General features: G+C 38.4%; 1 protein-coding gene across 1 annotated transcript in view; it reads left to right on the top strand.

The window, feature by feature from the left end:
* The window catches only part of GABRB3 (gamma-aminobutyric acid type A receptor beta3 subunit), a 37412-nt gene extending 10959 nt beyond the window's left edge, over window positions 1-26453 (top strand). Inside the window, exons 5-7 of the mRNA XM_026851578.1 lie at window positions 6933-7085; window positions 11504-11748; window positions 22458-26453. Of these exons, the coding sequence (XP_026707379.1) occupies window positions 6933-7085; window positions 11504-11748; window positions 22458-22808 (749 nt within the window). The 3' untranslated portion in view covers window positions 22809-26453. The remainder of the gene's footprint in view (window positions 1-6932; window positions 7086-11503; window positions 11749-22457) is intronic.
* Window positions 26454-26977: the final 524 nt, after the last annotated feature.

The raw sequence follows: 26977 nt of genomic DNA, 5'->3' as shown, positions 1-26977 counted from the left end.
TTGTTGTAATAGTGAATGTAAAGTCTATTGTATCTTGATTTGCACTGGTGGGTATATAGTACTGTATACATAGCCAGTGCTTTTGTAATCATTGTTAAGATGCTAAAATTCAATCCCTATGTTTCCTCCTTATTTCCTTGAAGATGTAATAAAAGTTACTGGTAACTCACAGATATCTTCAGGTGACAAAGGACAATGTTGATTTATGTGTTTAATGTTAGATACCAGCATAGGAAAATGATGTTATGTGTGACAAGACCAAAGCAACACAGCCATCAGCAAGTGTGGGGCCACTGTTTGGGACCTCCAGATTTTCAGTGCTCTTCAGTCCACAGAAGTGTGCTGTTCCATCTGTCCCAGCACACTAGAACAAATGAAGCACAGCTCTATTATGTTTCTAAGCATCACTTCACCCACTCTTTGGACACAGCATCTGTTTCAAAGTACACAGAAACACAAGTTGTATTTCAGAACAAAATGTAAATATTGCTGGGATTGAAATTAATATGATAGGATTTGCCAACTGTGAATGGAAGAGGTTGTTTTTTTTTTTCTATAGAGAAACAGATACTCTATTCTATATCCTAATCTATACTCTAATCTAAATCCTTCCGTTCTGCAGCTAGTGTCACCTTTAGCAGCCAGGGCTAACCTGCCCCTCCACAAGACTGGATATGCTTTTGTAGGATGCCTGTTTTAGATAACAGTGGGAATATAGAGAATTTGTGACAGTCCAAAGACACCTTTTAGTTCAGTATGAAATATTTCAGTAAAGACCGATTTATAATTTAGAGATGAGAGAGGTTTGTTAAATTCAAGAAAAAGAGAAATACAAAGAACCATGAGACAAGTATGAGAAATAATGAAAACTAGAGTAGATGTTTATGTGGCTGACCAAATTTTCAGAACTATAACAATGCTTTCCAAAAAAAATTGTGGAAAGAGTAAAAAAAGTCTCACGCTTCAGAGTTTAAGACAGCTTGACATTAAGGAGGAGACATCAAAGAGAACAGATTCTTCCATGTTTCTCGTACCATTTTCTGAAGCATATAATTTGTCATTGATGAAGACACAATACCGATTTTACTATTATTTTGGTCCTGGACATTATGAAAATGGCTTGATTAATCATGATATTTTGTCACAAGTATTTCCATGCAGGGCAAACATCACATTTGTTTCTCAGAACCACGTATTTAAATCTGAAGCATGCTAATGAATCTGACAGATAAAGCCAGCACAGTCTTTTCAAATTTCTTCTCAGGACCCTACTTTCTTACGGTCCTAGTAATTAGGGTCAGTTTCTATATTTTTGTTGAAAGTAAATTGGGCATGCTTTTTTTTTTGACTTTGAGGTTACTGAAGTCTCAGGGGAAGATATTGGTTCATTGAGCACAGTATCTCAGTGAACATTTCAGAGATTTCAGTACTAGGGTGCTTTGATTGTATAAAACTAAAAGAAGACTTCAGAGTCCTGTCATAAACCAGTTTTGGAGTAATTTCTCCTATCCTCCATGAGGAACAGTGATGCATAATCTTGCGTTACTTATGCAAATGGAAAAATCTGTTCCCATAGTTACTATGAAGAAGCAACGGTAAGCATGGTAAAAACCCCATAGATAATGACAGAAAGCTGTGCAGGGCTGCATCAATACTGAAGGAACTGCGTGCATATTGAGGCATAACATTGGAATTAAAAATTTTCTTGCCAAATTAGCAAAACAGGTCTGAAAAAAAGTATAAAAGTCAGTATGGACAAGTGCAAAATACAACATCTGTACAACTAAATATTCATATCCAAATTCAGGATAGGGAGTACCAGGTTAGGCCAGAGTTCTGCATGTAGAAATCTGGGCATTGCTGTTGATCTCAGACTGAATATGAGCCAATAACATATTTGGGGAAAAAAACCCAACAAAGCACATCCTGTAAGGAGTCTGACTTACATTGCGAAGGCCTGAGCTGAGTATTTGTGGTCATGGATAGTGCTCTTCAAGATAGTTGTGGAGCAATAGGAGAGGGTCTGGGGAAAATTAGTAAGTATGAATGGAAGTCTAGAAAATGGAATACCTGAGATTACCAGAGAAACAGATTTGATTTTGTGGTTTAAAAAAAGAGAACACTTGGTAGGAATTAAATAAAGTCTTCAACAGTCTAGAAGGTACAAACATGGGCAATATTCTGTTCTCTTTATTCCTGATGGAAAGAAGAGAAAGCAATATTTAAATTGCTAAATTGCTATGAAGAAGAAAAATGTGTTTTAACAGATAACCAGCAGACACCACTTCTGACTTCTAACTTCTGACACCAGCTGAAGGCCATACAGGCTACCATATAACATCTAAAATGGCACTGGATGCTTGTGTGTCAGTAACTGATTTAAGCCCATAGTCAAATTATATCAAATCAGTACTGTCAATGGAGTCTAAAGAGCTATTCAGCTTTTTAACACCTCTATTCCATCAAGTAAATAGGTCATAGGACAATATTCAGTTGCCTAAACATAGGTATCTATTGCCTCTTGAGATGCTGTAGAGCATCCCGCTTAGCAGTTAGGCTGCTGTTCTGGAGTCTTACAGTCTTGTGTCCTGTGTGACAATCTAGTGCTTCAGAATTAATTACTTAACTAGCATTAAGTTCTACTCTTCAGTAGCCTAATGCATCTCAAATAGCATTAGATACCTCTGTACAGGCAAATCACACCCTTAGAATCAGCTGGCTGTAAGCTGATGATCTTATGCAACATCCACGTATAAATATCTACATACAAACTCCTGAAATTTAGTGCCTAGAACCTGTGATCTGAATATGCCTTCTAAACGTTTGTGATCCAGAAATGCTAAGAAACTGAACAGGAATGGGGATATGTAAAACACCACCTAAAAGCTTCAAGATTGCATAGCAGTCGCAGCCAGATTAGCAACCAGTCAATAAGAGGAGGGTAGCCTTAAAAGGTTTGAAAATTAATTATTTGCTGTATTTTGAAATATCAGTTTATAAAGTACATTTCCAATTAGCTGAAGAACCTTCCCAGAAGAACAGATTAAAATAAGAATTCTGTAACTGACCAACTCTGTTATCTTGGTTCATACTTGGACAAAATAGCAAGAGACCAATTTAGCCTTGGAGCTAGGTATTTCAGCTTGCTAGCTTTTAATGAACTTGAAACAGAAACAAGTAATTACTTTTTACCAGGTGCCCAAATATATTAAAGAGGAATATTTTGGGCTCACTTATTGATTAAGTATTTGTTTTCATGCCTGCATTCTCAATGCTATTGTTGGATTTAAAGACTTCAGGCCAAATTCTGTTATTCCTGTACTATTTGAATTAGCCCATAGACATCAACATGTTATATGAGAGGGGAAGAAGGGTAAAACAAATCTGGTCCCTGAACAGCAACACTGTTCTTTAGGCAGAAAACAAATGTTAACAACTAGAATTTCCTCGTAATTAATCTTTAAATGTACTGAGCCTTAATTGACAAATCACTATCCAAGCATAATCAGGCAAGTGACAGTGTAATTGTTGAGTTCACAAAGAAATCAATTTTTATTAAATAAATTACACAAGATGGTTCCTTCTTAGATAAATAAAGATCTAGGCTTACAGTCTTTGTTTGATGGAGCTTAGGACCCATGCTTTTCACTGAGCTTTAGCCATCCAGACAAAGAGGGGGAAATAAGTAGGGGAAATAAGGAATGTTCCTTCTTTTAATTCTTTTTTCCACAGATTCTTGTGGTCTGTTTTCTGGAGATGAAATATTATAGCAGAGATGGCAGGCTGGAGACAGGGCCAATAGATCATGTGTGGAGGCATAAAAGCAATACAGGTGAAAGTAATACAAACTTTTGTAGTCTCAGGGAGACCTACCTAAAGGAGAACTCTGGCTTCATAGTATGAAAAAGCAAGTCTACCAGTTCATGTTTCAGTTTCAACCTGAATTATACAAAGACTATTCTGAAATTTCCTGAGATCCAGTCTCCCAAAAAAATTTCAGCATGAAAAGTCACCACAAACCACGATGACATTCTACTTACCACTATGAAACTGAGCAATGTGTCGACTCCATTAAGTATAGTGCCAGCAAGACTTTTGGTTAGATTGTCCAGGAGCCACAGAACCTCAAAACCTACCCTAACATTTGCAGGGCTGGGATTTATCTTCCTCTGATTTGAGGTGAATATAATTTCAGTGTTCACTGAACAACTAGGTATCTTAGTTGACGGGAATCTAGTCAATACCGTCGATGAAGTCTGGAGACAAATTCAGTCCACCAATAGGAATCTATTTTAGGACGAGATGGATAATTCTCTTAAGTTTCATTTACTAGATTGACTAGATGAACTGACTCCTCTGTAAATATAATTGGAGCTTAGACACCTAGCTCATGTCTATGCAGTTCAAGTGAGTCACATAATCAGCTGCTATTGGAGATGGCATAGGACAGCCTTCTTCATTCCAGCTGTTGATCAAAAAGATGTAGGGGCTCTGTCACATCCACCACCTGCAAGCTGGTGTCTGAGATGTCATAGGGCATCTCAAAAGGAAGAGTGCACCTTCAGATTCATAGCAAAATCTCTCTGTTACAGTGCAGCCCCAACTCTAGCACAGGAAGACAGACAGCACTGACAGCTCTGGCCCTAGGTATAGTTCTTAGGTTTCTAGCTTCAGCATATAGAATCCAGTGCTTGAAACAACTTAATGTTGGTGTCTCTGGCCTTGAGACAATATGGAGAGTCCACCTTTAAGGCCAGGTCCCACGAGTTCCAGTAATTACCTTATCTCATTAGATGGAGATAGTGATGAGGTAATAGGTGATGGTCATGGGTGAAGCATTCGAGATAAATATCTAAAGTTTGCTCTGTTATACTGTTTCTCAGTTCAGGATTTCATTACTGAACATCACTGACATATGTGACGTTACTTCTCTCTGCTGTCGACACACACTTACTCCATCCACACCACTTTCCCTGCCTTACTGATAGCAACGTGCTCTCATCTTTCTCTGAGGTTCTCCAATGAATCCAGGGTCCCTGGCATTGGAGCAGCCCAAGAAGAGGCTTTGATTCAGTGATTCATTTCCACTGAACCTTCTTGCATGAATCCTTCAGATTATTTACCAAAGAATCAGTATTCTGTGTGAGATTTTTCAGTCATCACCTCTATCAATGATATTCTGCAGACACCCAGACCTGGACAGGACTTTTGGAAAGGAAGAGATTTATAGAGAATCCTTTGCATGGGTGGTGTATTATATTAAAAATTTTTCCACAACAGAGTTTTATAAAGATTTCTGTCAGATGCACTACTCTTATTGCGGGAAGGTGATCCACTCTGCTACATTTTTAATGTATTTCATGATGGCAGGGTATGCTCCTGTTTTATTTACATAGTCTGCAGACACAAGGCCATGGAAACGGATTCATAAGAAGCTCAATGAAAAAGATAAGCTTTGTTAGCAAAAAGCAAGTATGGTTTCAAAGAGAGAATTTGTCTTTTGACATGAAACATTATTCATTAAAAAATGAAGATGTTAAGCAAGCTAAAGTATAAATGCTTCTTGACTGCTTTAGACAGAAAACCTTGGTCTGATTTTCATGATGAAATAAATTATTCTGACTCCATCAATATTCTTCTACTGGGGAAACTAGAAGGCATTTCATCCTGCAAAAAATTACTAGTGATTCAAGTAATCATAGCAGACAAATAATCTATCAGTTATTTCTTTTTCCAGGGATAGTTCTTCTGAGATTAATAAAACAGTTAAGGATAGTTGCATAAAGTTGGATACACCCTGAATGCTTCTGCTGCCTGGAAATGGTGTAGCATTTTTTCTGTCATATGACTCAAAGTATACCAAACTATCAAGAATGTGATGAAGAGAAATCTGCAGTTTTCTCTTCCTTTTTAAGCTTTCTCTCTCAGGAAATACCAACATTCTTGTGTATATGGACAAATGTAATTTCTTATGCTCATATGCAGACATATGAACATAATTTAAAGGGAAGTTTTTGTTTCTAGATGTAATCTTTCATATCTTGCATATATTTGTATTAGAATGGGTGGGATGTGATCTGATATCTAATTGGGACCCTGGTATGTTCAGAAATTTAATCCTCTTTGCATTTGGTGAAAGAAGTCACAATTTTTTAAACTGTGATTTCTAAATATATAAAATACATTCAGTAAGATTAACACCAATTTTGAAATACAACAGTTCAAAGTTAAATAATAAAACGTTTTGTTTGAAATGTTGACATTGAGATTATTATTTTTTTCATTATTTATTTGCTGCAGTTGTAACAATTCATGAATCCTATTTGTATACTGTATATATACACACACACACATATAAAATAATTTTTGTTTTGCTTAAAATATTTTTGGAAGATAAATTCTGTCTGACTCTGATGTTAGAGGATCTGCTCTAAAGGCTTTTCATCACTGGGTTTTGTTACAATTTATTTTTGACACCACAGGTAGCGTGTTTCTCATAGTTCAGATGTAATTAAGATTTGCCATCTCATGAACAACTCTTCCATGTAAATAAAAACCTATGCACATTACTAATCCTCTCAATATAAATACTATTCGTAAAACTGTGTGTTTGAATAAGCATTTTACTTGGAGACCTAAGCATCTGTTTTTAAAAACTAACCGGTGCTCACCCATCTGTTCAATGATATAGAATAATTCACGCTCTTTCTTTTCCTCACAAATACAAATTGATTGGATATTACTATATTCACTTCAAGGTTTCTTTTAATACCAAGCAGTAGTAGAGTGAAGGTGTTCTCCCTACTGTTCTGCAGATGTCATACTACCCCATAAAATCAGCGTGCTTTGGTTTCTACGGAAACTGAAGACAACTATCTGCAAGTGTTTTTTCTTCAGTATAAATAACACTGTTTTCCCCTCCCTTTCCTCAGGTGCCTATCCAAGACTCTCACTGAGCTTCAGGTTGAAGAGAAATATTGGATACTTTATTCTCCAAACCTACATGCCCTCCATACTGATTACCATTTTGTCATGGGTGTCATTCTGGATCAATTATGATGCGTCAGCAGCAAGAGTTGCCCTTGGTATGTGCCAAGAATGAGTGGGACATTAAAATGTCAGACTGAATGTAGCCTTTGGAGGTTGTTAAAGACTGCAATGTGATGTCAGTGTTTTGATATTCCAAAATCATTTACGTCAAAATCATGTCATCCAGTATTGCCTCAAAGTGATAAGTTTTCCCCTGCATGCAAGAATGTAGCTATCACTAAGTCTCTGATAGGAGCTGCTCATACTGGTCCCAGCCTTGTTCTCATCAAAGTTAATGTTGTTGTCAGTAGCTTCAGTGAGGGACCAGCTCCAGAATCATACTCCAGGGGCTGGAGTGTGTAGTCCAGCTCAGTGTGGGAAGACAAGTGTGGCTCCAAGCTGCCTCCTGAGGTCTGGGGTGCTTTAACTGACAGTGGCAGGAACAGACCTCAAGAACCATGTGCTGGTTCAGAACATGGGGGCATATCAGCTATGGACTATGACATCCGACCTAACACTCAGAATGCACGGTGTACTAAGTGTATTTTTATGACATCTTAAAGTGCTGTTTACCTCATGACATAAAAACACGGATTTGGCACAGGTTGGTGATTCCTGTCCGAAGACCTTTTCAGATCAAAGTATCCTTTGGATAAGGGAAGGTGGCTTCACAATATCTCACAGGAAATATTTCATCTATTACAGAAGCATACTCAGACAAGGAAGATTAAATTAATCCATTAATCCTCATGCCTCTCATCTTTTCCCAAATCCCATCTTCAACCCTGTGCTTCCCAATAGCATGTACCTTCCTACCCAAAGTTTGACATTAAGCCTATGCTCTATAATTCTCCTCTCCTCTCTCCTCTCCTCTCCTCTCCTCTCCTCTCCTCTCCTCTCCTCTCTCCCCCTCCATCTCCATCTCCTCTTCTTAAAAACAGGAATATATTCCCTAATTCTCTTTTTTTTTCTGATATGTACCACAGCAAACCAGGACTCCAACCCATGACCATACGATTCCCCACCTCTGTACCCTGCACCTTTCAAGAACCCACATACACAAAGCAGGCTGGGCAGCCACAGCTATACCTTTCTGCAATACCATATTACATCCTAGCATCTGAATTTGGGTAACTGAACATATTGTAGATTAACTGTGGTTAGTCTACAGAAATTGTACAGATACTGTGGATTAGCTGGTGTATGGGCATGACACAGTCTGTCATTGCCACTCTGGAGCTATTGCATGTTCAGCAGGTTGCAGATAAGTAGTAGCTTAATGGGAGGTGGGACACAGAGTCCAAACAGCTCTGATGTATTCTGAAATGAACTACTGGATACCAAATCCACCCTGGAGACATTATGAACAAGTGAGGGAAGCATTTCAGACACATCAGTCAGCATCTAGATTTTACATACTGGCCAGGACTGCAGAGAACAGATGGTTACACAGAAGTTACCAAGCACAGTGACATTTCATGCCCTTCTATAATGGGTTCAAATGTTTTTTCCTTGTTCAAGAAACAGGACTGTCTCATGTGGCCTATTTCTGTGTGACATGTTCATCAAGTACTGTACTGTGATAACACAAATATTAGAAGTCAGAGAGTACACTTAAAGCAAGCTCAGGAGCCCAGATGTTCTATTTTCAGTTGACAGACAGTACTTTTGAGAGGACAAAAATCCATCTAATAGGTTCTTCTGAATAAACAATTAGAGCCTTGCTGATTATGTCTTGTATCACCTGATGTTTGTATAATGAAGTTCAGTACCATGGGTCTAATCCTATGTTCAGTATAGGCACTCTTATGAGTCTGAAGCTGATATGAAATGGTATCAAAGTTTAAAGGCATTATAGCACCTTTGGACATATGTAACCAGCTCTGAAAAGCTTATTTCAGAGGAGGATAAGGCCTGCTGTCTTAGGTATTTGTTAGAGGAAGAACTCCTTGTGCAATCCTTAGGGTCACGGAGGCCCTAAGCTTTTAGTCTGCTCCTGTAGGAAGCCTATGTTCTTGGAAAGAGCCTGATTTTAGTTCATTCACTTCCATGTTTTGCTCCTGTGCTGGGTCACTCACTGCACACACTGTCTGTGGTCCAGGCTGCACTGAACCAAGTAATTCCCTCAACAGAGAAAACAGAGACATGGGGCAAAGGCCAGCTTATTTCAAACTATGTGCTATATACACTACAGGTAGAGACTGATAGAGGGCTGATCTCAAGAGAAATACTCAAAACCATCAGTTCTGTTCAAAACTGAGTTTTTCCTAGTTAGCCCTAGAAGTTCCTAAATTCAGTCCTTTGAGTGAAAAGAAAGATAATCTCAAGAGTTCTCAGTTTTGGGAAGAGCTATAATCACAGGATTATCCTGTTTTGTATATGATAGGTGAGTGTCAGCTGCTTCTCCTCCAGCTGTGCTTTGAAATATATTATTGAACTTCAGAAGGGCATTTGCCTGCAGGGTGTCAGCAGAATCTCCCAGAGGACATACTTCTTTTTGGTTAGTGGTAACCACCTGTGTTCAGTGTCATTAATCTTCTGGATCACCAATAGAGATGCCAAAATCTCCCCATGTGGTGTTTAAGGATTTATCTCTAGAATCAAGAATACAGTCTGGGAACAGACATCAAAAATGTGGGCAGTATAGCAGCCACTGGGCAAGCTTTTAAGTCCCTTCTTGACCTAGGCTTTGGTAAGCATCTGTGGGATGATGGTGAGATGCCAAAGAACCTGTGAGATTTCTGATACAAAAATCGATTTGATCTTCAGTAGTTTTTGGAATCCCTTATAGGAAGCAGCAGCAGATAATCCTACAAAGAAAGAAGCTAATTCATGCTAGAGAAATCCCTTGGTCTGCAAATGGATGAATGTTCCTGCAGTCCTCCAGCTTTCTCACCCCTGTTCCTTGTGCTGTCATAGAGGTTTTCTAGAGACTTTGTCTCTGACTTTGTCCAAGTTTCTTCAGGTAAAAATAACGTCAGCTATATTCCTCATTTTGCTGCAGAGCTGGGTGAGTTATACCCAATACAGTTTTTAAATAATCTTGTGCTGTGTGTGTCTCCACTGTATTTCAAGCTTTGAAACATCTGACATCAACACACACTTGTTTCGCAGTTTAGAGGAAAACTACTGAAAGCCACATGATGCTGGAGTACTCAATATACAAAATACCTGTTACAGAACCTTATAGGCTACAGCTACAGTTCCCTGGAGTTGCACTCTTTACACTGACAGCTTGATTTTGAGTTATATTGTCTTTATTTCTGTCTCTTCAGGTAGAAGAATCTGTGCTTTATAATATGGCAGCAATTTTCTTTTGTTCTTTATTTTTGTTCTGCCCACATTTTAGTGACTACTTACAAACTGATGGTTTAATTATGGAATCAGAAAAAATGGTAATGGAGGGGACATATTAAAATGGATTGACTCATCTACCATTGTAGACTTATTCCACAAATCAGTGTTTTCAGCCACCTGTGGTTTGAGATTGCTATAAATTTCCAGCGCAGATACAGACCTTGCACTTTATTGTGAATTCAAGCAGACTGACAATATATTTGCTTTTCTTACCAGCTTTTCAAAACAGTGCTCTGTAATGTATTTTTATATGTTATGCTGGTCCTTAGGTAAATAATTGAGGGTTTGACATAATTTGCAGATTTTTCTAGGTACTTTATTAGTGTCCAGTCAATCACTATAAAAATTTTGTTCTCCCTCCTTGTCTTTTTCTTTCCACAAATGCACATACCTGTCTGCCTCTCACTGCTCATCTCACTTCTTTCTATGTAAAAATTAGAAAAATGCTCTAATTTAGTCACCTCAAATCCCTCTTCTGTATTGTCCTTTTGTGAAATAGGTGTCTAAAATAAATAGGATGAACAGCTCTAGAAAGGTGCCTGTGTCTCTTCATCTGCTACAGAGAGGCCCTACAGGACTAACTTTAAACTGCTTAACTATAAGAAATTTAGAAGTGTATGAGAGGACTCTATCGCCAGCTGTAGAAACACTCTGCCTTAATATGTGCACATAGTTATATCTATCTAGACCCCTAATTAGTTTTGCTACTTTTTAAAAACTTCTCTGCCTTGCGTTGAGCAGCACGGTGCTAGAAGAGCACACCTTTTAATGCTTGGCAGACTGTTTGCCTTTCTGTGGCACATCAGCTTGGTCTTCATGGAAGAGATTCTCAGTACAGCTACACCAACTTCCATGAAGCTATGCCAACTCATGGCAGTGGTGCCAGGCCCCCTTGTTAGCTGTTCCCTCTGATCATATGAAGGAAATACTGTAACAGAATAATAATGTATCAGGCTTTAATTTTGCTTTCATTTGCAGTGATGTCACCTGGGAGATATCTTTCACAAATTTTTGAGGTTCTTCACACTGCCAAGGCAAATTTGCTAAAAAGGAAAATAAAATTGAAGCATGGTATGCTTGGAGTTTTAAGATATATGCTCTTTTTTTCTTTGTATAGGAATTACAACTGTGCTGACTATGACAACAATCAACACTCATCTGCGAGAGACTTTGCCTAAAATTCCGTATGTTAAAGCCATTGACATGTATCTTATGGGCTGCTTTGTATTTGTCTTCTTGGCCTTACTTGAATACGCCTTTGTCAACTACATTTTCTTTGGAAAAGGCCCTCAAAGGCAGAAGAAACTTGCAGAAAAAACAGCAAAGGCAAACAACGATCGCTCAAAGTTTGAAGGCAGCCGGGTAGGCTTCTTTAATCTATATAGAGTGTCTCTTTTATTACAAAAACTAGCTGTATAAAATAAACAAAAAAGCTTGTGTAAAAACATCAGCAGCCACATCTTTTTGTTTATAAACTTTGGCATTTTTATATTCACAAACCTACATAGAATAATATATTTAGGCATACAGAAATTGAAGTGAGTATGATCTGTATGTCAAGTAACTGTAAGAAGAAGAAAACAACGGGAGTGCAGCTAGCTTGGAAATAGAAGCTCAGATACACAAAAGCATTTATTTGTCTAAATCAAATATAAATTAACTGTGATTTTGTTTAAGTACTTATGTAAGGGAATCCGGGATATGAGCATGCTTTTTCTCAATTCATTTAGAGCGGAAGCATCTAGAATGGGAGAGAACAGATAAAGGATTAGTTCTGCCATGCTAATTAATTGACTATCATAGCTGAACCTCTGAGTGTGGCATTGTCATCTGGCGCTGTTTAAGACCAGCAGAAAATTAAGACTCCTAGAGAAACTTTCAGACTGATTTCTGAAGCACAGTATTGGCATGGTCTGTGCTGATTACACTCCAGCCTGTTTTCCTGCCTAGAGTATTACTTCATCCAAAGAATATAATTTTTTTTTTCACCTTTGGAAGAAAAATTCAAGGTATTCAACACTATATGATGTTACAAGTCATGACAGTTTGAATAGGACATATTTTTTTGGCTAAAATGCACCCAGTGAAACTTTTTCATTCAGTTTTGTTGAGTAAGACTGTTTTTTCTATCAGCTATAAATTAGAAGAGTTCATGGTGATGAAACAACTACCTGTTTATTAAATAACGGTATCATAAAAGTAATTTCAAGCTGTATTTTTGATCCTAATGGTTCTATCTGCTATAGTCAGTGCAATGCAGAACTACACCTAATTATCAACACTCATATCTGTGAAATAATTTTTTAATGAATAAACTCAGTTTTGTCCACTATATTATGAAATCAAATTTGCATCACAGTTGGCAGCACTGCTTAGGACTAAGCTAGCAGCAAGAATGAATTCCCTTTTCTGTAAAAATAAACAGTTATAATTATAAAAAAGACAGATGGGGAAAAAAAAGAGTATCGCAACTGAAAGTAATGGAGGAGATTTTAGCTGCAAGCAGGTAATGCAGATGTATCACTAATGTTCAGCTCTCCTAGTGGAAACCATCTGGTGAATCTCATCTCTTTAAATGATTTACATAATTCTGTACAAGTATCATTAATGGACCCAACTGCATCCCATGCCTGACTGTTCTGTCTTGAGATTAATTGGTCTATATTGCCAAAAGTAGCATACATACCTTAACTAATGAAAATGAGATGTATTCATACCCAGATAATGCCATTCTTATATTCCAGATCTGATAATACCATGCATCAAACTTTCTTTTCTTTCTCGCTTTTGACTGGCAACCTTTTCTTTTCTTTCTGGGCCTTCCTAAGCAAATATCATGGACTGTTCTGACTTTTCTGATGGTTTAATATCAGCCATGCATGAATGAAATTAGGATACAAATTCAGCACATCAGAGCTGAAAGAAGAGTGTGTTACTTTGTCCCTTGGAGTCCCAAGGGACTATGAATATACTGACTGTGAATATTTGCTGTTCAAATGACACAGGATAAATAATGAGGTATGGTCGCATTCTGTCTAGAAAACATTTTGTCCCCAGGCATCAGCTGGTGAAGTTAACAGAGTTTTGTTGCAGTTATTGGATTCAGTGCCTTCAGAGAAGCAGTGCCAGCATACAACAGGAAAAGACAGAAACATTAAGTAGAGCTTATCAGAAATCTTCCTTTGAAAGAAAACAAAGCATTGACAGAAAATTCAGATTCAGTGCATCATCAGTAGGATGTCAAATCTGAATTTTTCATCTGAGAAACACTGTCAAATGCAAAGCAGAGGGAATTGCTCAGAGCAGGTAAGAGGTCCCATTGCTTTCAGGATGAGCAGCTCAGGCAAAATGAATCTAGCAGACCTACTTTGGACAAAGTTTATCAGGGATTCCAGACACCACAGCCCTGAAGCAGGAAAATGGTTCTGGATCATGCCCACCCTGTACTGTGCTGTACAGACATCCATGGATGTAGCAGGACAGGTGGTCATGACAGAGTTTTTAACATGCCATGGAAGGCAGTACCTGAAAGCTCTGCAACTGTGGCTCTGACCTCTTCAGGGGCAATAAAAGAGGCATTAACTTTAAACCTGTCCTTTGGTGACTCTTGAAGATCATTGAATCTGATTAAAATAACACATGCTTGGCAGTTGCTTGCTTCTTGCTTTAGAGTTGGTACTCAGGAGCTGGAAGACACTCATGAACTGGAAGGCATACTGCACAGTAAGGGAGGCTCAGAGCCATAGGTGAAGACTACTTCGTGCATGTTCAGTGAAATTATTGCTTTTGTGATTTCAGTGAGGCTTCAGGCTTCCATGGAGTGTATTTCCATTCAGAAAGGGAAGTTTTCTAATCCTGGGAACTATTTCAAATCTGTCATGTTTTGGGGCTGAGCGACATTTTCAAAGAAAGGGAATATGCCTAAAACCAGGCAGCCCCCTTTGCAGCTATCAGCACTATTTGATGACTGTCAAAATGTATGCTGTGCTGGAAAGAAGATTGAAAAGGTTCAAATATAAAACTGGAAGAAGGCATTATTTTTAGTTTGTTTCCAAGACTACCATTTTGGGTTGATTTGTGTTGCTGTTTTGTTTTAGTAATTGAATTTGCTTGTATACGAACCATGCGCATGAGCTCCCTGTCATTGATTTAGAGTGCTAGTTCAGGGCACAGCAAAAAAACCCAAACAAAACCCAACCCAAACCAAATAAATAAATAAGCATTAATCCATTTGTGGTCCACATCAGATGCTGTAATGTGGGTGTAGTGACAGAACAACTCTGCGCTGTATCAGGTCCAGCCTGAGTCAGGAGGGGCTGTGATGCTGTGGAAATCACTTGTCTATGTTGGGAGGCAGCACTAGCAGAGCAGAGGCAGCAAAACATACTGCCTGGCATTCAGGCCCTGAGTTTGAGTGTTGCTCTTACAGTACCCGAGACTGGGAGTGCTGCTGAGGCAGTGTCTCTCTCTCAGACAAAGGGAACAAGAGAAGTTGAAGGAAAATGCCACTATTTTCACTCAGGAGCGTTTTAGCCCATGGAAACCAGTAGAACCAGCATGGACACTGGTATTACAGTTAATTTTTCACATGTCGGAAGACTGGAGTGCAAGCTGGCAGGCTTGGTTATAAATACTCTTACAGTAGCAAAGGGGCTTTTCATGCTTTCCTAGTCTTATTTGATTCTAGAGCATGAGAATTTTAATAACAAAAATGTTCTAGGCCACAAAATCCACAGATGTGGGTATGTTTCTGTTTAATTTGATAATTGCTTTGCAAAGCAGCCACTGTTCATACGCACTAACTCTGCTTCCTAATGCATATATTTGCATTGTCCTGCATTGGAGGTTACATGTTTGAAAATCCAAAACCAGCACAGCCATTTCCATGTTGATGCTGCTATGGATGTGCCACTCCAGCGCCAGGCTTTTAGGCACTTCGCTCTGAGTTATTGCTGATACGCTCCCACTGAGTTTACTGTGTTGAGGGGGGATCCACCAGCTGCTGTTGCGGAGCTGCCCGTTGGCCTCACTGCTCCTGTTACGGCTTTCTGCCCAGCTCTGCCTGTGTGTTAAAGCCAACGAGCCCAGTAGCTCCAGGCATAAGGGAAAGAAGAGCCGTTGCAGATAGAAATGGCACAGCTAGCTAGTGTCCTCAAGTTGCAGAGCTGACAAAGAAAATCAGTGAGGAGAGAAAAACTGCCCTGTATTCTCCCGTGTAGCGCTGCTGAAGGTGGCATGATGACTGAGGCACGTCTGACTAAACTGAATCTCTGGAAATGGTTTCAGAAGATTCAGAACTGGTGATGAGATGAAACCTGAGCAAGCCTTTATGAATGACTCATCTGTGGATCAGCAGCTGACTACAAAGAAAACTTCACACTTAGCCATCTCTTCTTTTGACTGCTTTTGCATCACATTTTGTTTCAGATAATGCACTGTAAATAGTATTCCTTGCTGAACTTTTCCAGCCTATCCCAGTAAAGCATAGTTACTGGAGACAAACAGAATGTTCCCTTTTTATGTATAGCCATTTTTTGTACACATACCAGTTTTGGAGTGAAAATTCTCTTTTGTAAACCTTGATACACTGCTTCATGTATGACAAGCTCTAAGACGAAGAAAGAACTGAATCTTGATTTTTCATAAAATATTTTTCTGCCTATGGTATCAGTGCCTAAATTAAAGTCCTCTGTGGCAAAGCTGTCAGAAGATAACAGGTGGCCTGTAAAAATGTTTTCCCTTGAAAATTGATCACCATTTTAATGGATCGGTTTTGTTTCTTCTGTTTGCACTGGCAGATTCAGGCTTCATTTGTAGCTCTCTGTGCACTTTCAGTTTTGCCACATAAATTGTTTCTTTTAAATAAGGCTCAGATACAGCCTAATTTACAACTAAATCAGCATGAGAGAGCTCTAAGGCAATCCTGTTCTCTCACTTGTTCACTCTTGTGATAGAAGCTACTGGCATAATCAGCTGGCGAGCATGTGTTTTGGACATTGCTCCTTCTGGGCCAATCCACAGAGGTTATGATTTGTTACAGTCCCCTGCTAAAAATATTGCTTCTTAGTTCAAGCTGTGGCAATTTACGTTTTCAGTTTGTTGGGACCAAAAGTTTAGCCCCAGGGTATCAATCAGGAGGGTAACTATCACACAAGCTCATTCAAGCTTCAACCCCCTGTGGCTGTCAGACATGAGGGAAGAGCTTCCTTTGAACTAAAATAATGCATAACCCCTGTTATAAAAAGGCCCTTCTCGTCAGGCAGTCCCTGCATGTTTTTAGCTCTGGAGATTCCTGGCTCAAACCCCCTCTGTCGGCCAAGGCAGCAGCTTGCCACCAGGCATTGCTGAGAATAGAGGCTCAAGCCACTTACATCTACTTAGCGCTTTTAAAGAATTGTTAATTGTAGCAACCCTTCTTGCAAGTGGGATTTTATTCTGAGAATGAGTATCATCTTGGCTGCTGTGGCAGAATTATCACTCAGTTTAAATTGGGAAATATGAGAATAGCAAAGCTGGCAGTATTCTTCGGCGCATCTTCCATCTTTCCTGGATACTTTTTTTGGTGCTGTTTTGAACAGTGGGATATTTCTGAAACATGAGTGTGATGAGTAGATGCCAAGTTTTGAAAAATATCTGTCAAGGGTGATGAACACAGTTCTTGTGGGAAGAACTGTCATCCTGCAGTGCTTATGATGGGGACATTCAGTGTCCACTGGGAAACTCATACGTGTGTTAATTCTATTCTGCAGCCGCTTTGCACAAGTATGAATGGTGTAAATCCAGAAAAATTAAGGAGGATTGTACGTCTAATCCATAGGAAAGCCCAGAGATTGCAAGAATCCAGACAGCGTGAAACACAGGGCAAGGGAGGACCATACAATTATTTCCCCTTCTTCCTCTGTTCAAATGCATCAGGGTTAATTGTCAAACTCCAATCTTACTTGGTGAACAATGATATCAATACAAAAGTTCCTAATTATTTTTCTTCTTCATACTTTCCTTGTTTTTCAAGATCTTTCCATCTTCCCAGTTCTGCTGACTACCCTGGGGTGATCTACGAGGCTAATATAATTCTCTGATTCATTTTTTTGTACTTATTAATTAATATAAATATATTAAAATGGTAGTAAAAGAAGTATCAACTTTTAGACTCAGGGAGAACACTCAACACTATCATTTTTGTTGTGCTTGCAGTTTTAAATTATTTTTAAAATATCCAAGACATAATGTGAATGAATTTCGCTTTAAGCACATATAACACTTAGGGCCTGATCGCATACTATCCTACAAGCTGGAAAGCCATAGTTCCATATATATAGAAGATGAAATCTGCTGCCAGGTAGTTCACCCCTTGCAAAACTGCAGATGCTTGCACCGGGGCAGATCAGGTGAGAATCAGGGAGCTGGAGTCTAGATTACAATTTCCACCAAAAATAATTTCCATTTTATTATAATTTTAAGGAGAGATCTATTTTGTGTGATAATGTACTTGAACAGTAATTCTGATGTAAAACAATGCAAGATTAACTACAGACACAGCTTTTCATGCTGTTATTTAAATCCACTATTTGCATTTATATTGCTCTGTATGATGGAAGGTGTTTACATGGTATTTAAAAATCTGGTCTTGATGAACTCCTAAACATACATATGGGTTTCAAGCAAAATGCTTCCTCTTCTTTATTTTGTGTAATAGAGTGAAAGAAGGAAAAAGATATTTCATTGTAAAACACTTTAAATTTATGGAATATTAAACAGAGAACTAAATGAACATGAAATAATTCAGACACTACCTTATAATAAATCAAGCCTTATGATAGTTTCCTGACCCTAGTTAAGTGTTTTCAAACTGGCATTAAACTGAAGTTTTCCAGGAATCTTGTTTGGAGAAAGGAATTCAGTAGAAACTCTTGTCTTTCATTTATTTAAGAATATAATCCCTAACATCTAAATGAGCCAGTATCTTTTTAAAAATTAATAAGTAGATTCAGGACTTCTCAGGTGTAAAAGGACATTGAAGTTTCATACCTACAACATGCAATCCAAGTTGAGCCCACTGGTGACATGGTTTTCCTCCAACAGCAAGGACCAAAGGTTCTTTGTGAGCCTTATCTTAATTCTCTTTCTGACTTCAGTTAGGTAAGTTATGGTCATTTTCGTGTAATGACATTAGGCTTCTAGAGTCTTTGGATTTTATATTTGTACTGTAATATGTATAGTTCAGAAATGGTGAGCCTTCAAAAGTGAAGCTGTTTTTCCATGTATTAAATGTCTCACAGCATTTCATGCTTCTCAGCCTCCGAACGGTTATGTGAGATTCAGTCACTTCACCCTGGTGCAGGAGCTGTAGTTGTTCCAAGGTGGGAGGGATGGAGTTTGATTAAAATTGATTCTGAAATAAGAGCATCAGTTTTGCATATTTGGATCCATGCTGATTCAGCAGGGAATTAATTAATAGTAGTGGTTTCCATCTGCATTGATGAGCTTACTAGGAAACACTCCATGGAAACAACCAACCCTGGCTTGTGTTGGGCAGGAGATGGGAGCACTGACAGCAGAAATCTCAGCAGGGAAATAGGAATGAAGGGCTTCAGGTGGAGCCATGATGGGAAGAAAGGAGACTAGAAGAAGCATGGAGGCACAGGGTTGGCAGAGAAGGCCAAAAGAGAAACATTTAGGTTAAAGAAGGTTGGTAAGGAGTGAGGGGAAATCGGCCAAATCCACAATGTCATCTCTCTGATTTATAAGAGAGCAAAACCTGGTGTTAATGTTTTGGGGAGACTTTCCAGCGCACATACCATGACATTTTTGAGGCAGGTGATAAAATTATATTCTAAGGCTCATAAGGAGTAAAACTGAAGTTTTATCAAAGACATTGGCCTTGTTCATCATGTGTAGCCATTCAGCTACTTTTCTTAGTCTGTATCTGTACATGGCATAACATTTTACTTGGAGCCATGAAGCAACAGTCATGTTTGCTTATGGAGGATTTTGTCTTACATGTATTTTCAGGCAAACATGAGTCGACTTGCATGGGATATCCTGCCATTATTTGTTTGCTTCTTTATTCATTGAGAGAGATTGTGTACATTTGTCAGTCATTTAAATCATGGCTTAAATTATTCAGAAGTCATGCTTATGTGCAAATACTTTTTATCTTTAATGCTACGTGCATTAAGTTTTCACACTCCACAACATCATCTTAAGATTGTTGCAAAGTATACGTTGCTCTAACGTTGCTGAGGGCTTAGGTGGTTTATCCAAAGCTTCGTAAGGAATCAGTACAATCTGCAGGAATAGATCTCAAGAATATATGTGGACCGGAAGCCTGATTTCAGTTTCTGCAGACCCCTTCTTCTCTCCGTCTGCTCCTTCATTATATCTGACATGCAAGTCTGTTGCTCTGTTAACCAAGAGATGCATTTTAGAAGTATGTTTCCAAATATGTTTAATTTGACATTTTGAGAAAATACACACTCTCGTGCAACTTCATATGACATAATGGTCTTCTGACAAAGCGTTTACACAAATGTTGCAACTTTTTTGACCATCTTTCTAGTTTGATTTATAGATGCAGTGATGAGCAGTGAAAAGTGGCGGCATCATTGGCAGTTCAGAGGCAGAAGCCATGTTAGAGTGGCATGTAAGGTCGGTAGATAAGGTGAAGAAGGATATGCAGTGCAATGCAGTAAGTGTACCATCTGGAATACAAGCTTTCAGCCCACACCTCACTTACAGAAAATCCAGACTCTGTGTAGAAGGACAAAGTACCCATGGATGGGCTAATGTCTGTATGTACGTATGTAGGTGGCAAACAGAATCAGGAGAGATCAGGAAGCCCTGAGGGAAAGAGCAGCTGACTTTTGTGGTGGTGGAAGGAGAGGGAGTAAAGACCTGCAAGGGGAAGGCCATGCTGTCAGGGTAGAGCCCAGCAAAATGGTCTTTGCTGTGGCATTTTTAGTAAGCTGAAGGACATTTATGAAAGCCTGAGAGGAGATGGGAAAGGAGATGACATGTGACTGGGGAGGCCTGGATGAGAGATTTCGTTTTAAGCTTCATAAGGAAAACACAGACTGTGGAGATATTTTACACAATGCTGTTACAAATCCTGATCATAATTTGTACTCTTCATGAAAAAAAAAAAAACAAAACCAAACAAACCTGAATTGGTTCTTTTCAGAGAACACCCTAAGTGGTGATGATATCCACGGCTGTATTTCACAGCTGTGTATATCACCTGGTTACAGATGCTTCTTAACATGAACTTGTTTCTACAAACCTCACGTTTGTACTTTTGTACCCAATGGGTTTCTGCCATGGGGAAAATAAATTAATCACTACTGAGGCTTCTCCACCCTATTATTTTGGTTCATGTTTTTTATTTTTATTTATAAGCACTCATCAGCATAATGTGCTATTGCCTACAACAGCAGGATTTGTTGGATATCTTGGGATTTTTTTTCTACTTGCCTGTATCATCGCATTTTACATTCTTTTTCCATTTTCAAGAATCTTGGCAAAGCATTACTGATGTACTATCATAATTATTTTCACTAGAAAAAGATAAGCTATAGCATCAATGATTGATGAAAGAAATACCCATTTTACAGAATTTTAACAAGATTGAAAAAAAGTAAATACATATGGACAGACACATACTTTCAGTGCATCACACAAAGCTTGAAAAGCTTTGAAGTTGCATGAACTTCAAAAGGCCATGACAATAGACTGTTTTCTCAACCACTTTTAAACAGATGCTTCTAGGATGAGATATTCAGCTGCTTCACAGTTAATGCAGCTAGATCATGTGGAAGGTTAGAAAAATGTATTAATGGCAGGATAAACTGTGGATGAATAAATTGTATATGTAAAACTGGAAATTATCCTGTATGCCATGATTCACTATCTGTTTCTGACATGGGGAACTGACTTCACTTGAACAGAGTCACACATGCATTAACTGGCGGAAAATACCCATCACAGAGCATTTATTTTACCTTTAGCTGTCATTTTCCTTTCCCAAAAGCTGGCAGGAAAGTTGGAGCTGATAACTGCATCATCTATGTTCCCTGCCCGACCTCCCGCATGCAGGGTATGGGGCACAAGGGGATGTGGTGCCCCACCACTAAAGCTACCAGTAGTAAGACAGCATCGTTTGGGACTTCTCATCGGTGCTCTTCCTGGAAACTGGAAGTTTTTCTGGGTTGAAGGAGCCATATCTATACTTCGTGCTGCTCCTCCTCTATCACTGCTCAGGGGGACTGGAGAGTCTGGCCCGGAATTTGTTAAAGACCTAAAATGATCAGAACCTTCCTCTTCAGTTACTAAAAAGACATCGCATTGATCCCCTGTGCTCAACACTCTGCTCACTGCCTCTTGGAAATGGAAGTGGAAGGGAAGACTGCCGCCTATTTCCTCTGTTCAGCAGCTTTCTTCCATGGCTAAGTTCATTGCTTTTTAAGATCACTTATCCAGGTTGAAAAGCCCCACAGTTAAGCATTACCATGATTGGAAAACTGTGCAAATGACTTTGGAAGGAAAAGTTTTAAGAGAAACGTTGAAAATAAATAAGCTTTGTGATTGCAAAATGCAAAGAGTTCAGCAGGTCGGAACTACTGTTGTGATTTTACCAAACTTTACAGTCCCTTTTTTTCATCTGGTTTTAAGTCCCAGATAGAAAAAAGCTAGTCCAGTTTAATTTAGTTTCCTAGCAGAGAGAGAATTCATCCCTTACCCTCTACTCCCATTGCCAGCAACGTAGAGATTTCACTCATCTACACCATCCTTTAAAATGCGTCTGGTTTAGAGGGAGAGGAAAATGATTGGTTTTGTCAAATACAGTTTTGTACTGAATGTTGGTAGTATGATGATAACCCTGTTTGTAAAGGTATTTGAGTACTTGCCTGATTTTAACCAGAGTATTGCTATTTTTCTCTGAGATTATCACATGCTTAAAATGAATACATGCTTTCTTAAAATATGTATGAGTTTGGAGATTTAAATACGCCTACATTCTGCTGATAGATGTCAAGTCTTTAGAAACAATGTATATTTCTATTTTTGCCCCTTAGGTGGACACCCATGGAAACATTCTGCTAACATCACTTGAAATTCACAACGAGATGGCAAGCAATGAGGTCACCACCAGCGTTACGGATGCCCGAAATTCAATGGTATCCTTTGACAACTCAGGAATCCAGTACAGAAAACAAAGCTCACATCGCGAAAGCCTTGGAAGGCGTTCATCAGAAAGAACAGGCTCCCACAGCAAGAGGGGCCATTTACGAAGAAGGTCTTCGCAACTGAAAATAAAAATCCCTGATCTAACAGATGTGAATGCCATCGACAGATGGTCAAGAATGGTGTTTCCATTCACATTTTCTCTTTTCAACTTAATTTACTGGCTATACTATGTTAACTGAGTGACTGAACTTTTTTAAAGGACTTCAGTTATAACAAGTGAAGTACTACTTGCCTGCAGAGTTTATATATATATTTATATACAAAAATATATATATATATGAACTTTTACTATATAGACCATATTCATGTATGTGTGAATACATGTAGCAAAGAATTGTGTGTACTTAAAAGCACATACTGCAAAGCAAAAGCATATGTATGCACACACACATGTACACATACCTTCTGAGGTTACAGACACTTCAACATAGAATGCACTTCAGAGGAACTTTTTAAATCAAAAGGCAGGTGTCGTCAAAACAACAAGCCTTGAGAAAGTAAGTGTTGTATATTATCACTACAAAACTTTGATTGTCATAGAAATTTTCGAACAGCTATAATCGTGTATAAAGTCAGTATTAAGTAACATTGTTTGTAAATGCTGCCATACACACTAGAGTGGTAGAGTTACACTGGTAAGTTTAAATTCAGTCATTTATATTGCAGATCCATCAACTACAATTTCATCAAGCCAAATTTATTTTTATTTGCTAAAATTTCTTGGGTTTATATATGTTATATTTTTTCCCAGTCCTGAATGGATATCATTTTTAATGATCTCTTGCTTTCTCTTCTGCCGTAAGCAAGCTGATCATGGGAGTGTTGCTTTAGGTCTTTGGAGACGTATACATGTTCATAGTATTTCAAACAAGCATTTTAAGTGTCCATCAACAGTGAAATGAAACTTTTGTAAGTACTGTAAATGTGCAGCACATTTTCCTTCCCTTGGACTGGTTCCAGCTGCCATGTCATTCTGAAAGAGAACAGCACATTCTTAGTATATTTTAGCTGAGAATTCAACTACTGTCAATGTGTTCTACATCTGCTGTAGATTTAAAGATTGCTATTCCAGTGAAAGCATAGAAGATGTCTCAGGTTATTTGCTACTTCAACATGAAACCACCTAGCTGTAGCCTTTTTTTAAACATGCATTCGTATTATTTAACATTCTTATAACATTGTATGTCAATGTAAATATATTTGCATAATATGCATATATTTTCTCAGTATTTTTCTTCCCTGTGCTTGCTATTGTGACTGCATGCTATGTCATATTTTTGTTTCTGTGATGTTACAACTTTTTATTCTCTAGAATTGAGCAAATGGAGCACTTCTGATACTTTGATTCAGTAATGGAGCATTTTCATGTTTTATTTATATACTGAAAGTATATACACATACACTTATCAAGCTAGTGTGCTGCCATCACAGATCACAAGAGATAGCAAACAGTATGTTTTGTTTCAGCATTAACTCTGTTCTAACATATCCTTCATGCTAATGTGACCATTTTGGTTTTCATCCCAATTCACTCCCTCACCAGGATTCCAACATTTTTCAGTCTAGTAGATTGTAGTTGTCAAGGTATGCCAGTTTCAGATCTGTAAACTTAATTTGTTATTTATCAGAACTAAACCTTTCTAAAGAAAAGAAGATATATTTTTTGTAAACAGTGTTTCTATCATGTACATTCTCAAATAACAACAAATACAGTAACATAAATGGATCTAAAACTAAGAATTCAGGCTTAGCCCTTCCAGTTCTGCATGCAGAATTCCTCTGGACATCAGTGGGAATTTTTGGCAGATAGAGAGCTTTGGATGCTAGTTAGAGACGTCTGTGGCAGAAAAAATGTGTGGGTATGCATCTACCAAAAACATCAAAAAGACATGAAACTGAAAAGGCTGCCTTGGCCCTGTGATGACCTGTGTTCTCTCTAGTACTTGATTTGTCTGTGAGTAGAGCAATGATACTTGTGTTGCTGCCCTATACGGTCCGTTGCTGTTCCCACCCCTGACTATTTGCAGCTGAACTGTGAAACTTTGCTCTGGGCTGAAATTTAGCAGAGATGATCCTGGGCTGCAAAGTCTGTGTTGCAATCCCATCCTCGGGGCTGCTGCTTGAGCAGGAACGGGTTCCGCACAGTTGCCTTGCAGCAAAGCTGCAATGCGATCCCCGGCTGGTAGCCTTCCCCATAACCTCGGCTGCTGGCGTGTGCAGGATCAGCACCGCAGTCCTGCTGCATCCTTGGCAGTGGTGCAAAGTGGCTGTAACTGCAGTTTTTAAGCACTGTATCTGCAGACAACTATACAGTATGAAGAGCCTCAAAGGAACCCGTATATAACTGGAGCAGAAAACCTCGTTTTTTAAAAGTTCCTCAATATTTGTTCCCACTGGTAAACCACAATGTGTTATGAGCTCCCTAATATCTCTTCAAACTGTGAAGGGACTATAGACCACATTGTCATAATTACAATCAAAGTAACTAAACAATTAACACCCTCCCAAAGTACATATTTGGTAGAATCATTGAAAAGCCCTCCCAAGTTTTTATCCTAATAATGAAATATAATTAAATTTTTAAAAAAAAAATCTGTTTTCAATAAAACGTAAAAATGGTAGGCTTTACTTTAGAAAAATTTCCCTAGTAAAATGATCTTCGAGCAATTCTTTCAGTAAGTGCCCTAAAGAACTACCCTGAAAAATGGGATTCAAGAAGAGAGTGGTCCCCACACTCATGATTTAATCACAGTTCCCTCTTTTCTTCAAGCCTCAGCTCCTAGAAATCATGTGGTCAGGCAGAGATGTTCAACAAGAAGAGACTTGTTAGTTGTGATGAAAATGTGTACTCCAACTCCCCCTGAAATCAGTTCTCCAGTGGCTTCAGCAAGGTTTTCCAAGCAGATGGAAAACTACTGTCTGGCCAGAGCACAGAGGCAATGTGCATTTTCGGGACCCTGCATGGGCAAGAGAACTAAGTCCCTGAGGACTCTCTCTCTCTTACCCTTTGCACAACTGGAGGGCAGTGTGTTACTGCAGCCCTTTCATGAAACCTTATTTCCACCTTGCCTCTCATCACAAAAAGTAGGCAGTTGCACCTTTCAGATTTTTCACAAGATTTCATATACATCCGTCTAGTTAAGTTCCATGGGGCACAAGCAGCTTGAACCCTGAACAGATCAGGTCTTGGTTTGACTTCAAAAAAGCCAGGAAAATCTCACTTAAGGTTAACACTTCATCTTTAACACACATTTTTGTGCCTTTTTTTTTTTCCAGTACCATTCCTCTAGTCCCGGCACTACTTCTTACACACAGACACACACACAACACAACGTGTTAAGAACAGTGTTTACCTTGACCTCCCATTTTCTGGCTCTTGTCCCTGTGCCAGGTGCAGTATATGATTTTAACCATAGATAGCTTTAAGACTAAAAATGGTTATTTCAACCAAATTGCAACAGACTAATGTATTTCATAGCTAATTAACTCCTTTCTAACTCGGTACTACTATAAATAACATTTACATATCATTTGTTTGTAAAAGGCATTAAAAATAAAGAGAACTGGAACTATCTTGTGTTATAGCCCAAAGGGTCAATAAACAGTAGAAATATTATGGTGGTTTAACTCGTAAGTTGATTTCATCCCATTGTAAAGATAAGCTAAATCCCAGTCTTTTTTGCTTAAGGCACATCTATGTATTTTTGGTATTCTTCAACAGTGGAAAAAAAAAAAAAAGAATAATGAAATGGAATGATGAAGAGATGCTTTATGAAAATATTGATGAATGAATATTAATTTATTAAAAAGGATTTAAAGATTAATCGCTTACACTTTTTTTTTTTTTTCCTGGGGATGGAGTGAGTGTTATGACTCTGTTTGGCTAAATTTTAATGTCTAATTACATGTTAAATATCATGTAATGGTTAGTCTTACACAAGGTAACAAACATGAAATTTTCTTATTGACACACAAGTAGCAAAAGGGATTCTTAAGCATTAAACTACTGTATTTCATAGTGTCCTCTGTGGTAGATTAAGAAAGAGGGAAAAACAACATCCACTAATTTAGCAAGATATTTAATAGCAAACCAACCTCTCTTCAAGCTGGGGTATTGCCAGTTAAGAGCAAAAAATTTGTCCTCTGCTTCATATGAAAACTCTACTTGCCCAGAAGTCAAAAGAGCATTTGCTATCAAAACAAGACAGTGGTGTCATGTTTATTAGTTTCATTAATCAAGTCATAAAACTAAACCAAACAAACTTTATGCAGCTATGCTAATTGTATCAGAAATGCTAATTGTGTTCATTACACTTTTTATTGCTAAGTATTAGTTATTTTAGAGTAC

Source organism: Athene cunicularia, assembly GCF_003259725.1.
Source record: "Athene cunicularia isolate RWA chromosome 1 unlocalized genomic scaffold, athCun1 chr1_part1, whole genome shotgun sequence".
Taxonomy (NCBI): Eukaryota; Metazoa; Chordata; class Aves; order Strigiformes; family Strigidae; genus Athene; species Athene cunicularia.
This window is presented reverse-complemented; position numbering and strand designations above follow the sequence as displayed.